This window comes from Anopheles darlingi, chromosome 3 (genome assembly GCF_943734745.1).
Source record: "Anopheles darlingi chromosome 3, idAnoDarlMG_H_01, whole genome shotgun sequence".
NCBI lineage: Eukaryota > Metazoa > Arthropoda > Insecta > Diptera > Culicidae > Anopheles > Anopheles darlingi.
The window spans coordinates 7,803,967-7,816,842 of NC_064875.1; the positions used below are offsets into that span (position 1 = coordinate 7,803,967).

A 12,876-nucleotide genomic window follows, 5' to 3' on the forward strand; every position below is an offset into this window, starting at 1 on the left:
CGATTTCAAGTTGACGGATTAATTAGACGATCTTTGTTCGCCCAGCAAATAAAGTGGAATGAATTCATTGAGCAATGTGTCATGTGTCATGTGTCTTGTGTTTCTCTGGTCCGATGATGATAATCGTTACAACACCACTTCACTGTAGTCCGATCGCCGTGGGCCTGTGGCATCGTTGAATTGTCCATTTTTAGCTTCTCCAGAATTCCCCAGCTCTTCTTGTCCAGTCCCTTCGAGGTCAATTATCGCCTTAACGCCGCGCGACGCTGCGAGACATGCGGGCCTCACGCCATTTACGGAAGAGGAGCTGGAAGTTTCTCTAATGCCACGGCACTTGACAATAGCAGATGTGTGTGACTACCGGATGATGGTCCAACGGGTTGCACTTGAGCGGGGCGCGATTAGTAAAAGTTAATGCAGTGTTTACCGCATTCCAAATCGCTTTAAGTACACGATGACGATTGGCCGGAGCAGGAATTAATAGCACTGCAACAGGACGGAACACCTCCAGACGCAGACTTGACGCCTTCAGTTTCGCAGTGACTACAAACGTTCTGAAAGCTCGCTCATCTCCGTCGGTAGGTTGCCTTTGAATACTGCTACAGTGCATCCTCTAGAAACAATAGTATCTCTCGTAGAAGAGACTGAGGGAACGATTTCCAAAGTAAATTCTCTAGTAGAATTCCTTCCTCAGTATCATTCTGTGAGTCGCTCGGATTCAGAGAAAAAAAAAACAGTTCCCACAGTCAGTCAGTCAGTCAGTCGAATACTATTCAGATCTGATTAAGATGGATCACTTAGGCCTCGGTGTGGTGGGAATGGGGGTGAGGAAATGAACACGAGCCGCAGGTCGAATCATTTATGGGGTTTGTAATTAGTGGTAGCTTCTAAGCCGCGCAGGACAGACCTCCTCTATACAATCGCGCTCGTGGATTATCTGCGTTTTGGGGATTTGCCACAGCCCGGGTACTAGTGCAATCTGTTCAATATAAGGCTAGAACTGTGTTTGTTGTTTCAGTTGAATACGTGCGCTTCTACAGCTACTACCAGACCAGCCCGGAGTTACGATGGACGCTGGTTACATTCTGATCGATGAAAACAGTTCCGTGGAGAAGCTGATTAAGGTGATCGCACAGCATGGTATGCTGCAAGGCCGAGGACCGGTGAACGTGCTAAATCTGGACGATATCGTGGATAAGCATAAGAACTGGCGTCAGAAACTACCGACCGTGGTGCCGTTCTATGCGGTCAAGTGCAACAACCATCCAGCTATCTTACAGCTGCTGGTGGCGTTAGGCTGTGGGTTCGATTGTGCATCCCGGTGTGAGCTACAAACGATCCTGGGGCTAGGAGTCGCACCCGAGAAGATCATCTACGCAAACCCGGCGAAAACGAAGGATTCGATTCTGTACGCCAGAAAGATGGGCGTCAAGCGTATGACGTTCGACAGTGTGGACGAGCTGGAGAAGATTGCCCAGCTCTATCCGGATGCCGAACTTGTGCTGCGGATACGGTACGATGCGCGAGAAGCGGTGCTTCCACTGGGCCGTAAGTTTGGTTGTGATCCAGATCGTGAAGCGTTGCCGCTGCTCCGGTGTGCCAAGCGTCGTCAGCTAAGCGTGATCGGTGTGAGCTTTCACGTTGGCTGCGGTAGCCGCGATGGCGAGACTTACTATTGGGCGATCCGGAAAGCGATCGAGATATTCGATTCTGCCAGCCAGCTGGGAATGCAAATGCATCTGCTGGACATTGGAGGTGGCTATCCGGGAGGAAACGACCGGACGTTCGATGATCATGTACACTTCATCAACAAGGCACTGAACGAGCAGATCGTACAGCAAAGGCGCAATATTGAGGTAATCGCCGAACCGGGCCGGTACTGTGTGGAATCCGCCGTTACTGCGCTCGTGAACGTGCTGGCCAAGTCATACGATCGGGACGATTCCGGTGAAATCATTCGCGTGCGGTACTACCTTGACGATGGTCTTTACGGTTCGTTCGATTGGTACGACGAGCTGGCCATTCCGGAGGTACAGGAGCATCGAAGGAGTGGCTCACCGTTGATACCATCGGTGCTGTACGGTCGTACCATGTGCGACAATGACATTATCGCGAAGGAAATTCTGCTTCCCGAGCACGAGGTGGATGACTGTTTGGTGTTTCCCAACCGTGGAGCGTACGGCATGGCACTGGGTCGAGGATTCAACGGGTTTAGTACGCCACTCATCAAGATCTGTCTCACGCGAGCTACACTGGATTACCTTTGTTTGTTTAAAGCCAAAGCAGGAGCTCGATGAGCCACTTATTTGGCGCCTGCTCGATGGATCGTCTAAGTGGTGATTGTGTTAAAGTTAGTCTCATTAAGCTTCCTTAATTCTTATCGATCGATTTTAAATAAAGTAACTGTACAGGTTCGTTAAGATTGTTTCTCGCAAAATGATGCAATTTCCGACCGATGGGGCATCAGTTTTCGTGTGCCACACCTGCGAAAAGCTAACGGAGCTCAGGTTCATTCACTGCGATTAAGACCACGCGGACAGGCCACGTGTGAGCCAACAATGTGCGCGCCAGTAATGTGTCTCACGTTACACGCAAATCAATTACGGCATTCCATTCACAAAGGCGTGTGTGCTTGTGTGTCTAGCAGGGTTTATGAATGGATGGATATTAAATTGACCCAATATAATAAATTCCCACGCGTTGCAGGTCAGGCCAGTTTGAATTAACGGATTGCGCGCGTTTGGTGTATAAAGCCCCCCATACACGGGTAAATTCTTACACCAACGTTCAAAGACAGGAAATAATCAGACGGATAGTTTACCCGTGTATGGACGGCTTAAGGGCAGCTGAGAAACGTCAAACGACATCAAAACCACAACAAAATCAGCTGCTGTGAAAAAAAACTCATGGAGAAAACCGGAAAGTAGAGAAAATGAATTTTCTATCGCGAATTATCAGTGGCCCACGCGTTTATCAGGTCGCGTTTTCACGGGCAACCATTGTCCGTTCCGGTTTGCCAAGCGTTTCGCTCTCCGACGGTGCTCGCTTCTCCACGAAGACGACAAAACTCGACGTAGCTGGCGGGAACGAAACTGGCCGGAAAACGGCTGGCCCGGAGTCTTCCGGAAGTGCAAGAAAAGCCAAAACATCGCCAAAGGTAACACTCATCGGACAGGATGAATCGATATCCATTGTGAATCTAGAAGAAGCGACGAAAATATCGAACCGGAGGAATCTGAAGCTGGTGAAAGTGACCGATCTCGACTCGAAGACGCAGCGTCCGGTTTACCGGTAAGTGGAACCACCGGGCTCTCAATTCTCTTCTAATTGTGTGTTTTCTTTTCTGCATTTAACAGCTTAATGACTGGCTCGGAATATTTAACCGAGGATCTGAAACGACGCGAGGAGAAGAAGAAAAGTAAACAGGACGCAACGGTAAAGGGGGACAAGCTGCTCACGATCAGTGCCCGGATAGCGGAGCACGATCTCGTCTCGAAGATACAGAACGTCCAGAAGTGGCTCACCAAATCCTACGAGGTAAGGGTCGTGGTCACAGGAGATGGTGCTGGAAGTAAGGGAAAGCAGGAGGACATTGCCCAACGGTTCGAGACGAACGTCAAGGAGTGTGGCAAGATCGTACAGAAGCGCTTGAGGGATAACGATTTACGATTCAACATACTGCCAGTTGCTGCTGGAAGTGCTTCGTCCTCCGCTACCGCTACCACTACCGCTGGCACTGGAACTGGCAAGCAGAAGACTTTGCTAGAGACGAAAGGAACGAATAATCCGTTGGCTGGTGGTGGCGATGCACAAGCCGTCCGTGGCATACACTATCAGGCTAGCGGGTTGCTGGCGTGACAATCACAGCACAAGGGCAGCAGCGAACAACTGTCGAACTGTAGCAAAGAGCCGATTAATGGAATGAAGCGTTTCAAAGTCACGGGATGTGTTGCGCTGGTTCTGTGCGTGAAGTATGCCTTTTGGGCTTATCTACTCAGGGGAGACAGATGACCATGCGGTGCTGCGGCACGCGTGCAACCGCGTGGATTCGAGTGTAAAGTTTTGAATAATAATAAACTAGCATCAGTTTAGATCATAAATCACGCGGTACATGCTTCGCCTTTAATGCGAAACCGAAATTGCACCGCTAATCGTTGCGCCGGTTGCTGTTCTCATATAATCCTTGGCGATTTATTCATTCCTCTATTAATCCTTTTCCCGTGCCGGTCCGCACACTCTCCAACCGACCGTTCTCTGGGTTGTCTATTGGAATGGAAATAAATTAGATTCTCGACACTTCATCACGTATTGCCTCCCACCGACACACAAGGCCGGCACGAAATGATGATAGTGATAGTGAACGATGGTTGTGGCAACTTGTCGCATTATCCCCCGGAACATAACGGGCGCGCGCACTCATCGCATGCGGTGCGGTGATGCGTGACGTGCGAGTAATTAAATTATTCAATTCCATTTCAGCTTCGAGTGGCGATGTCACTGTCACAGCTCTGGAGGACGAAGAAATGGATGGGAGTACAAATGGATGACACGCAGGAAACAACCAAAAAAACGCTTGTTATACGCATGCCAAAGCCATAAATTTCGATCTCGATTCCGAGCGAGCGCATCCGGTGGAAATGTTTGTTGCAACACTGAGATTTTTCCGTTGAATGCATTATTAAGTAGTTCGGCGCACACCGCAAGGTGCGATACTGTGTATGTGCGCGACCGTGGCTAATGGCGGTTGCTGCGGTTCGGTTATCCCTGGTACCTGGTACCCCGGATGGAAAGGGGTCAGAGAGGTCACACGTACACGTTTGCTTTTCGGTTGCTTGATGACCGGAAGTAATGACTATCAACATGATCTCTCTCGTGATGAATCAAACTACAAACTTGAACAACCAGCGAACGAATCCTTCGGCAAGTGGGCTTTAAATCCTGGTACACCCCCCCCCCCCCCCCCCCTGGTGCAGCTCTTTGTCCCATCACCGAATGGACAAAATCGCCTTTCACTGTTGCATAAAGGATGTTACGGGGGAAGGAAGATGTATCGGCTTTGGATGGAGCAAACAATGAAAGTTTATTTTGCAACGGCATTGCTTGATGCTTCATGCTACTGCACATTCGCCGGACGTTTTCTCGTGTGCCATTTTATGCCATCGGTACAAAACATGAATGCCTGCCATTTTATTACCGGAAGTGAAGTATGCTTTTGCTGGTGAAGTGCTGGTGATGCCGGGGGTGCTAACAGAAGTGCATATCGTGTGCACTTTCCGTGTTCCTCCCTCCCGGCCCACGAGAATGAGGTTTTATCGGTGTTTGGCCGGGTGGTGGCGTTTGCCGGAGGTCGAGTGCAATGAAAAATGCAAAAGGATTTCCTTCTCGTCTGGTCGGCCACCAGCTACAGCACCACTGCCACTACCACTATAACTATTGGGCAATATTTTGCGGTCCTGGAATGCTTACGAGCCGGGCCGGGCCGGGCATCCGAGTAGATTCCTTTCATTCCCTATGCATTAGAGAATCTATGTTTTATGGACCAATTAAACAAACGAAAGCACAACGACCGTTGCAACGGCATGATGGTCCAGGAAGTGTACCGTCTCTTGTACGAAGCTCAGTAAGATCTTGCCCCTATAGTAAGTACTACCGTTGACACATCATCTTCTTCCTTTCAACTTCCCTCGAAAAGAGCCGAGCCCTATTTTTTCTTAAATTAAATTACCATCATCATCGTCATCATCAACATTGGCACCGGGCCTGGGTGCTTGGTCAGCATCTTTACACCAACAGAAACGGAACTGGCCCCCGATCGACTACGAAAGTTAATGGCCGTTTCTGCCGTTCTGGCACTCCTTCTCTCTGTCTCCCTATCGGTGTGTCATTCATCTTGTGCCCAGGGTCCAGGAGTTGCTTTCATCGATAGCCATCTCTATTGACGGAATTAAAATCGTCCGCAACTGTCGAGGGTCTAACGGTACGTGGAAGGAGTATCGATCCTGTTGTTGCCGAGTTGCCGTGACCGAGTGGATGGTCTGGGCTGCTCCGAGGGGTTAGTGAAGTGGTCTACGGTGGCACTTGGCTATGCTGAACACGTTCCGGGCACTGTGTAGCGTGAAGATTGTCCCGGGCGGCGAGAAGCAGAAGAAGAATCGAAAATGGTGATTAAGCGTTTCCTGCGAAATCCGCTGCTAGCTTGTCCGAATGATTAATACTCTCGCTGGGGTTGGATCTGGGTTGGGTCGGAAGTGTAGGCTCTCCCGATGACGATGATAGTAGCAAAACATTATCAGTAGTTGAGAGTAATGTTTTGAAATGTAGATAGCAGCGTTTCGATTTTTATGTCTTCCGAATATTAATCAAAGAGAATCCACGCTCTGCGTGTTTTGCGTTGATTCCGTGCGGATTCGATAGCCTGGGTGGGCTGATGGAAGCAAAAGGCCTTACAGATGGGTCTATAGAGATATTTTTCTTTCCAAAATTTTGGAAACCCTTCTTAGTGCTGACGAATGCTGCAGGACCAACAGCCGGTGACTCCCGTATACATACAAAATTGAAATTCTTTCGTCTAGCCAGCAACAACCGCAGAAACAGCAGCAGCAGCAGCAGCAGCAGCAGCCGGTACCACCAGTTTGTGGCCTTCGTTTTGTGGCTTTGTATCAGATTCGGAATCAGAAAATTATTCCATTCATCCATCCTCAGCATCAGCAGGACGGGCTGGAAGGACAAAGTTCCATTAGGAAAGGCCGTGGACCGGGGAGGGAGATTGAAGAAAAGCTGCTGACAAAGTTAAAATATTCAATTGCAACCACCAACTAAAGCCCAAAAACCGCCACCGCAAGCCTCCTACCAATAAGCGGTAGCAAAAGAAGGAGAAAGAGGAGGTGGGGGGGGGGGAGGGGGGGGGGGAGATTCTTGTCAACGGTAGGCCTACTGGTTGGCGTAGGTGTACCTAAAACACTGCGTCGCTAGCCTCAAGGAGAAAGCTCCAAAATTGAAGTCCTCTGAATCTTGATTCTGTGAGGATCTCGAATGCGTCCGGTGTTTGGGACTTTTCCATCGGTAAACGGTACACCGCTTAGACGCCCTAGCGCCTCGCTTTGCTGGCCAACAGCACTAGCAGTAGCACCCGGAGAAGGACATGCTAATGTCCTGGGCGCAGAACAAAATTCGTGCACCACGGTGATGGTGACGAGCCAAATGTCATTTGTTGCGCTTCGGGTTTCTGAAAACTTTTTGACGAGCCACAGCACCCGCAGCGGTCTAGTCTTCATCGGATATTTTGGGGAAAAAGTTTTCCCTTTTTTTATTCTCTTGGTTTCTCAGCGTTTCCTAGACTCCAGGCTTTCGCTTTCGCTCAGATTTATGAGTGACGCTTTACATTAATTATGAACAAAGCGAGGAAAGTGCTTAATGGCCGCTTAAGGGACGGGTTTTTCCTCGTCATGGGTTGCTTCTTTTTTCGCACTTCAAACGGATTCCGCCTTTCGGTCAACTCGCTGGGGCTGTTTGGGAGTGGATAATGAATTTAATGTTGCTCTAGCGTCGAACCTTCGGAACGGAAAAAAGCGCTCGCTCGCAGCATTATAGACATAATCTTTTACAGCGAAGATCGTGTCATTTATACGAGACACTGAAGATAACAATCGGTATCAAAATCATGGCAGCAGCACTTTTGGCGTGAATTCTTCGCCATCGGCATCGGCACCGTGCTGACCAATAAAGCGTTGGCGTAGTAAGAAAGTAGCGAACCGTTGGAGAAGCCATTAAACCATGACCCAGAGTGTCTATTGCTTCCGTATAGCGGTACTAAAGCCCGTCACGTAATGCATCAGGAAATTGGAAACGAAATGGTGTGCTCTTGCATTCGGTTCGTTTGTTCTTAAGGCCTAGGAAGTGGCACAAATCAAACTTTACGCCCAAACTCGTGTCCCTGTCATGGCTCCTGCCCCTGCCCCGGCCCCGCTAGGCCGAGAAAAGGACGATCTCGTTAACAGTCATATACTGGCGCCATTAAATGGAAGCAACATTCACTTTTATTGAGTTATCTGGCGAGGGTGTATGGGTCGCTATTTTGGGATTCATCGTTTGCGTAGTAGGTTATAGGTTATTGCTGGGAGTAGATCGGGCCTCTTCGGTGGGTGGGAACGAAGGAACATCACAAAACAACAGCACTCCAGCGGGCGTGTGTGTGTGTTCATTGCTCTTCATTTACATGTTTGTTTGCTTATGCGTCGCCCCGGAGTGGTCGGCACCAGTCGGATCAGGAGATTTCTTTCCACTCGCTGGGACAGTTCTGGGGAGGTCCGGCTTCTCCTCCACCTTCTCCTCCTTACGCCTTACGTGACGGGGAGCACGCAGCAGAAATGGTGAGAAAGCGATGAAAATTAAATGATAACATACCCACAGCCAACAACGCAGCACTCTGTCAATACTACTGTAAACACATGGTGCGTACATTTGGTGCGCTTTCGGTGCCGTTAATGCACGAGCCCGGAATCGTAAATGAAGACAGTCGACGACAGGCGTGCCTTCGACACGTTTCCGATACGCAGGATATGTCCTGCTCCTGCAAAGTCCTCTGTCTGGCTCTCTCCCTCTTGCTTCCATCAAATGGCACGTAATGTTTGGGGCTTGTTAAAGCATTTTCATCGCTTTTCTCGCTTTTCTGGGCACCGACAGTCGCAGCCCGGACATTCGCAAGCATTCAAGCGGGGATGGGGGGGTGAAAGTATTGAATGCTTTTCGGCGATAACACGCTCTCGACATCGATATGCGCCAGCTGGCCGAGCTGGACGGGGAGGTTGCTTCTCGTTTTGGGTATTAATGTCACACCATTTGTTTTTACTGCTGACTGAGTTTCGGGATTTATGGTGATGATTGTGGTCGATGTAGTAGTTGGTACACGGGATGTTCCAGGAACCCTTGCAGGCAGGTTCTAGAATCTACAAATTGAATAACCACCAGCATCCATACAAATGCTCTCATTAGAGGTCCCGGTTGGTGGTTAGGTTTCATGGCTGACAAACGGGAACTGACTACTGCATCACAGCGCGATTAACTACTGCCAAAAGCTCCTGATGGCTTCATCATAACTTCCCGTGTTTTTGGTGGGACCATTCACCATTCACCGTGGACCACAATCGCCCATTAGCGCACGCGGCACGTTGGAATGGCTCCCCCGAAAACCGATGCCACAAGCACCGGCCCGGAATAACAATAGAAGCATAATAACGATAACAAACAGCAGCAAGATTAATATTAAAGTGCCGGAAGCCAAATGAAACCGGCGGATGGCTCCTAATTGCGCGCAACAGTCCGGCCGGATGAGAGCTTCTGAAACTGGAAGGCATCTCGCAGCGCGCCGCGCCGCGCCAGAGCACCTGAAACAGGTTCCTTCTATTGTTTCTGTAACGAAACACATTTTTAACCTCCCCTTCACACTCACCGGAACACGGAACGGGGGAGGGAAATGAATCAAGTTTAATTAGCACATAATTTCAGTCAAGTTGTGTCGTAAATTATGGAAGTGCTCCAACCGAACCGATGAGCGGCGTGACGATAATTCGCAGGTGAGTGAGCGGAGAGCGAGCGACCGAGGGTTCTCGCCGTGATCGCGCGCCGACGGCTTGCGGCTTGGACGAAACGATTTTAATGTCTTCCGCCGGATATGGCCATCCCCCCCTCCAGCCAACAACGCCTCAAGGATCGGAATGGAGCTCTTAATTTACGGCTCAAAAGTTCGCCTCTTGGTAAATGTTCCGAATTTCAGCATCATTAGTCTCGGAGCTCCAAGAGCCACCACGAGAGCGCGGATTGCGTCCAGATTTGTGCGGGAAACCTTGCGCGGAGAAGTGCAGTTGATTGCACGAGAATTGGGTCCGGAACCCTGGGCTTCTGTGGCCCATCTTCACCTCGTACCAAACGCACCGTGACGTTCGGTTGCAATATTTTATGACTCAGGGCGACCGCGTGATTTACGGTCGACCTGTCAAGTCAAGTCAGTCAGTCGAAGCAAACGGTGAACGGGCAAATCCTTACCTTACCCCCCGACAAGGCTGGAAAGGTGAATCGACTGTGCGGTCGAAGCTGGAAGTCGACCCGCTGCCCTCGGTGTGGATCACAGGAAGTACCGGAGGAGCCGGATGTTTCACTTTAGCCTCCCCCTTCCGGGTCCGGGTCTTGTCGGGATTCGTGATGTGCTGGGAAAGCCCGGTGAAAGGTCGTTCCGGAGTCTGCTGTGAGTAGCTTGCTAGGAGAGTTTCCGGGGTTTCTTTCGCAGCACTTCCGGCAGGTATCCGTAACCATAAAGGGATGGGAGTGTTATTGGACGGGGTTGTGGGGGGAAATTTCCATCAAATCTAATTTATTTTACCGTCAACAGCTTGCCATGTTATTGCACCCACAGGGTAATAAAAGTGGATCATCTTTTCGAGCAGCAGCAGCAGCAGCAGCAGTCTAGTCGAGTGCCGGGAGTTAGGCTGGGATTGTGGTCGAGAAGAAAGCGCGGATTTTATGTTCGACGACGGCGAAGGAAATTGCATGGATGCGCATCCATCCACCAGACCAGACCAGACACGACAACAAGAACCCGTAGGAGAGCGGAGACGCAGGACGCACTCGAAAGTACATTCAAAACCATCTCCAGTGCAATGGCACCGGGAAGCGGTTTCGAGAAGATTTAGATTTTGGGTCGGAAGTTCAACTTCGGCTACAGACCGACCCCGCTACACCGCCTAGTGGCTGCGTTGGGGCCGGACCGGGAGTATCAGGGAGGTGTACTTTAAACTCAAATTCACTTTACTACAACCCTCCATTCCATGGTGGTGAACCCCATAGTGGGTACTGAATGTCCGGTGCACGGCGAACTACAAGTAGGTGCGGAGGGAAGCGATTCTGCACAAGTTGTTAGTTTTCACCAAAATCCTTTCGCAAGAAATTCGTTTTGAGTGGTAGCTTTATTTGGTGCAATACACACGGGAGTGTTGGTGTGCACAAGCTCTGGAGATTCCACCTTGCACTCGAGTCAATTCCGGATCAGATGCCGGTAAGTACTCTCGAGGAAGGACAACGTTTTTTCCTTCCAGTCCTTGTCGGTGATTTGTTGCAGCATCGTCCTGTAAACATTGAAATGATTATAAAAGAAGCTCGTTATCCAAGAAGGCGTTGTACACAAAACTGGAATAGCGGAATGTATATTGCTGAGTTCAGGAAACTTACCAGGTATGTTCACTGACATAGACCTGCACAGTAGGCTTAGGGAACCCGTTGAAGTTGGTGGCAAAGGGCATCCCGTATGCACCGAGATTGTCGAACACGATATAGTCCCCGATTTGGTGCTCGGGGAAGTCCACATTCTCGCAAACAATGTCGGTCGAGTCGCAGGTCGGTCCCCAGATGGTGGTCGGGAAGGTAGCTTCATTGCGCCGCTCACGCCTTATCAAAGGTACGGCCGGATACAGATCTTTGATCTGCCGTAAGCTCAACCAATCAAACAGCGTCCCAAACACACCATCATTGATGTAGTACATGATTTGGGCAATCTTTTCTCGCTGTCCGAACTCTGGGTCGTAGATCACCTTCTTGCCCTGAATGGTCGAAAGGAGTGTGACGGCGGAACCAACGTAGTATCTGCCCGGTTCCGCAATCACGGTCACTTCTTCGGGGTTGGGAAAGAACTCCTGCAGACCCCTCTGTACTGCTTCAGCATACGCCTGGATCGGTTTATCATTATCTCCGGGGAATCCTCCCCCGATGTCTACCAATTCCAACCGCGTACCGAGCTTCGACTGAGCGTAATCGAACACTACACGGACGGATTCGATCGCATGATAGAAACAATCCGCATCTAAACTACCACACCCAACGTGGAAACTAACGCCAATCACCTTTACACCGAGCTCGTGCGCACGATCCATCAATCCAAGTCCATCTCCGCGGGGATTACATCCAAACTTCTTGCCCAGCGGAATCAACGCTTGATCGGCATCGTGCCGGATACGAAGCACTAACTCTGCATCCGGATACGCTTTGGCCACCTTTTCCAGCTCACACTCATTGTCGAACGTCATCCGCCTAATGCCGTGCGATCGAGCAAAGGCAAGCGCTGGAATGGATTTGATAGGATGTGCAAATAGGATTCGTTCTGGCTTAACACCCAACCCCAGGATGGTGCGTATCTCGACTTCCGATGCACAATCAAAGCCGGTTCCGAGACGAGCCAGCGTGGCCAGGATCGCTGGATCATCGTTACACTTGACGGCGTAGAACGGAGTAACCCGGGGCATGGTACGCAACCAGTTCAGGTGCTTCCGGACGACATCGTCCAGATCGAGCACGTGCAGCGGATGCTCGCGTGTTCCGGCTTCGATAATCCGATCGATCTCCTTCTCAATACTATCCCCTCCCGGTGGCAGAATCGTTAGATTGCCAAACTTTTCAAAGCTTCCACTTTCTGATGTCATCTCGCGGTCAACGGTCTCGTGTACTGCCTCGCGCAACTTCGCGTACTGAACTAAACTGCCAGCAAGAACAAATTACTGCGGCCTGGCCCGCTTCGCGCTCGTATGGAGAGCCCCTGTTTGATCTGTCACCGACGCATCATCTTTAATCATCAACCGGTTGACAATATGATAAGGTCGCAGCATCCTACCGCATGGTATTCCTAGACACAGAGACACCTCCCGTTGTTTTGTGAACCGCTTCTGTTAGTTTTTTTCGTGTATCAATTTGTTCCTAATCGAATCAACTACAGCTACTGGACTGGTCGGTGACACTTTTTGTCTGCGTTCGGAACCGGTGCTGATAAGAAGAGGTTGTAAAGGCAGAGAAGGGGGCAACAGTCAATTGGGATGGACAAAAATATCTTCGAGTCGT

The 12,876-nt window shown here is 50.0% G+C and overlaps 4 protein-coding genes across 4 annotated transcripts in view; 3 read left to right on the forward strand and 1 right to left on the reverse strand.

The window, feature by feature from the left end:
- Window positions 1-71, forward strand: part of LOC125953946 (uncharacterized) — a 3,856-nt gene extending 3,785 nt beyond the window's left edge. Inside the window, exon 3 of the mRNA XM_049683834.1 lies at window positions 1-71. This exon is cut by the window's left edge and continues 1,242 nt beyond it. The gene's annotated coding sequence lies outside the window, so the exon portion shown is untranslated.
- An 843-nt stretch (window positions 72-914) lies between these two features.
- On the forward strand, window positions 915-2,333 carry LOC125953984 (ornithine decarboxylase 2-like). Its single transcript, XM_049683902.1, has one exon. It carries the CDS (start codon window positions 1,068-1,070, stop codon window positions 2,295-2,297), a length of 1,230 nt encoding a protein of 409 aa, XP_049539859.1. The 5' UTR covers window positions 915-1,067; the 3' UTR covers window positions 2,298-2,333.
- Window positions 2,334-2,866: 533 nt separating this feature from the next.
- LOC125953997 (translation initiation factor IF-3) lies at window positions 2,867-4,095 on the forward strand. The gene is made up of 2 exons (XM_049683922.1): window positions 2,867-3,291; window positions 3,357-4,095. The coding sequence occupies exons 1-2, from the start codon at window positions 2,933-2,935 to the stop codon at window positions 3,856-3,858; spliced, it is 861 nt and encodes a 286-aa protein (XP_049539879.1). The 5' UTR covers window positions 2,867-2,932; the 3' UTR covers window positions 3,859-4,095.
- A 6,907-nt stretch (window positions 4,096-11,002) lies between these two features.
- Window positions 11,003-12,464, reverse strand: LOC125958249 (ornithine decarboxylase-like). The gene is made up of 2 exons (XM_049691479.1): window positions 11,221-12,464; window positions 11,003-11,117 (listed from the first exon to the last, which is right to left on the reverse strand). Exons 1-2 carry the CDS (start codon window positions 12,462-12,464, stop codon window positions 11,027-11,029), a joined length of 1,335 nt encoding a protein of 444 aa, XP_049547436.1. The 3' UTR covers window positions 11,003-11,026.
- Between the last annotated feature and the right edge of the window lie 412 nt (window positions 12,465-12,876).

Coding starts and splice junctions, on each gene's coding strand:
- LOC125953984 (XM_049683902.1), top strand. CDS start 1,068: ATGGACGCTGGTTACATTCTGATCGATGAAAACAGTTCCGTGGAGAAG.
- LOC125953997 (XM_049683922.1), top strand. CDS start 2,933: ATGAATTTTCTATCGCGAATTATCAGTGGCCCACGCGTTTATCAGGTC. Junction 3,292..3,356: donor ACGCAGCGTCCGGTTTACCG/GTAAGTGGAACC, acceptor TGCATTTAACAG/CTTAATGACTGGCTCGGAAT.
- LOC125958249 (XM_049691479.1), bottom strand. CDS start 12,464: ATGACATCAGAAAGTGGAAGCTTTGAAAAGTTTGGCAATCTAACGATT. Junction 11,118..11,220: donor TATGTCAGTGAACATACCTG/GTAAGTTTCCTG, acceptor CAATGTTTACAG/GACGATGCTGCAACAAATCA.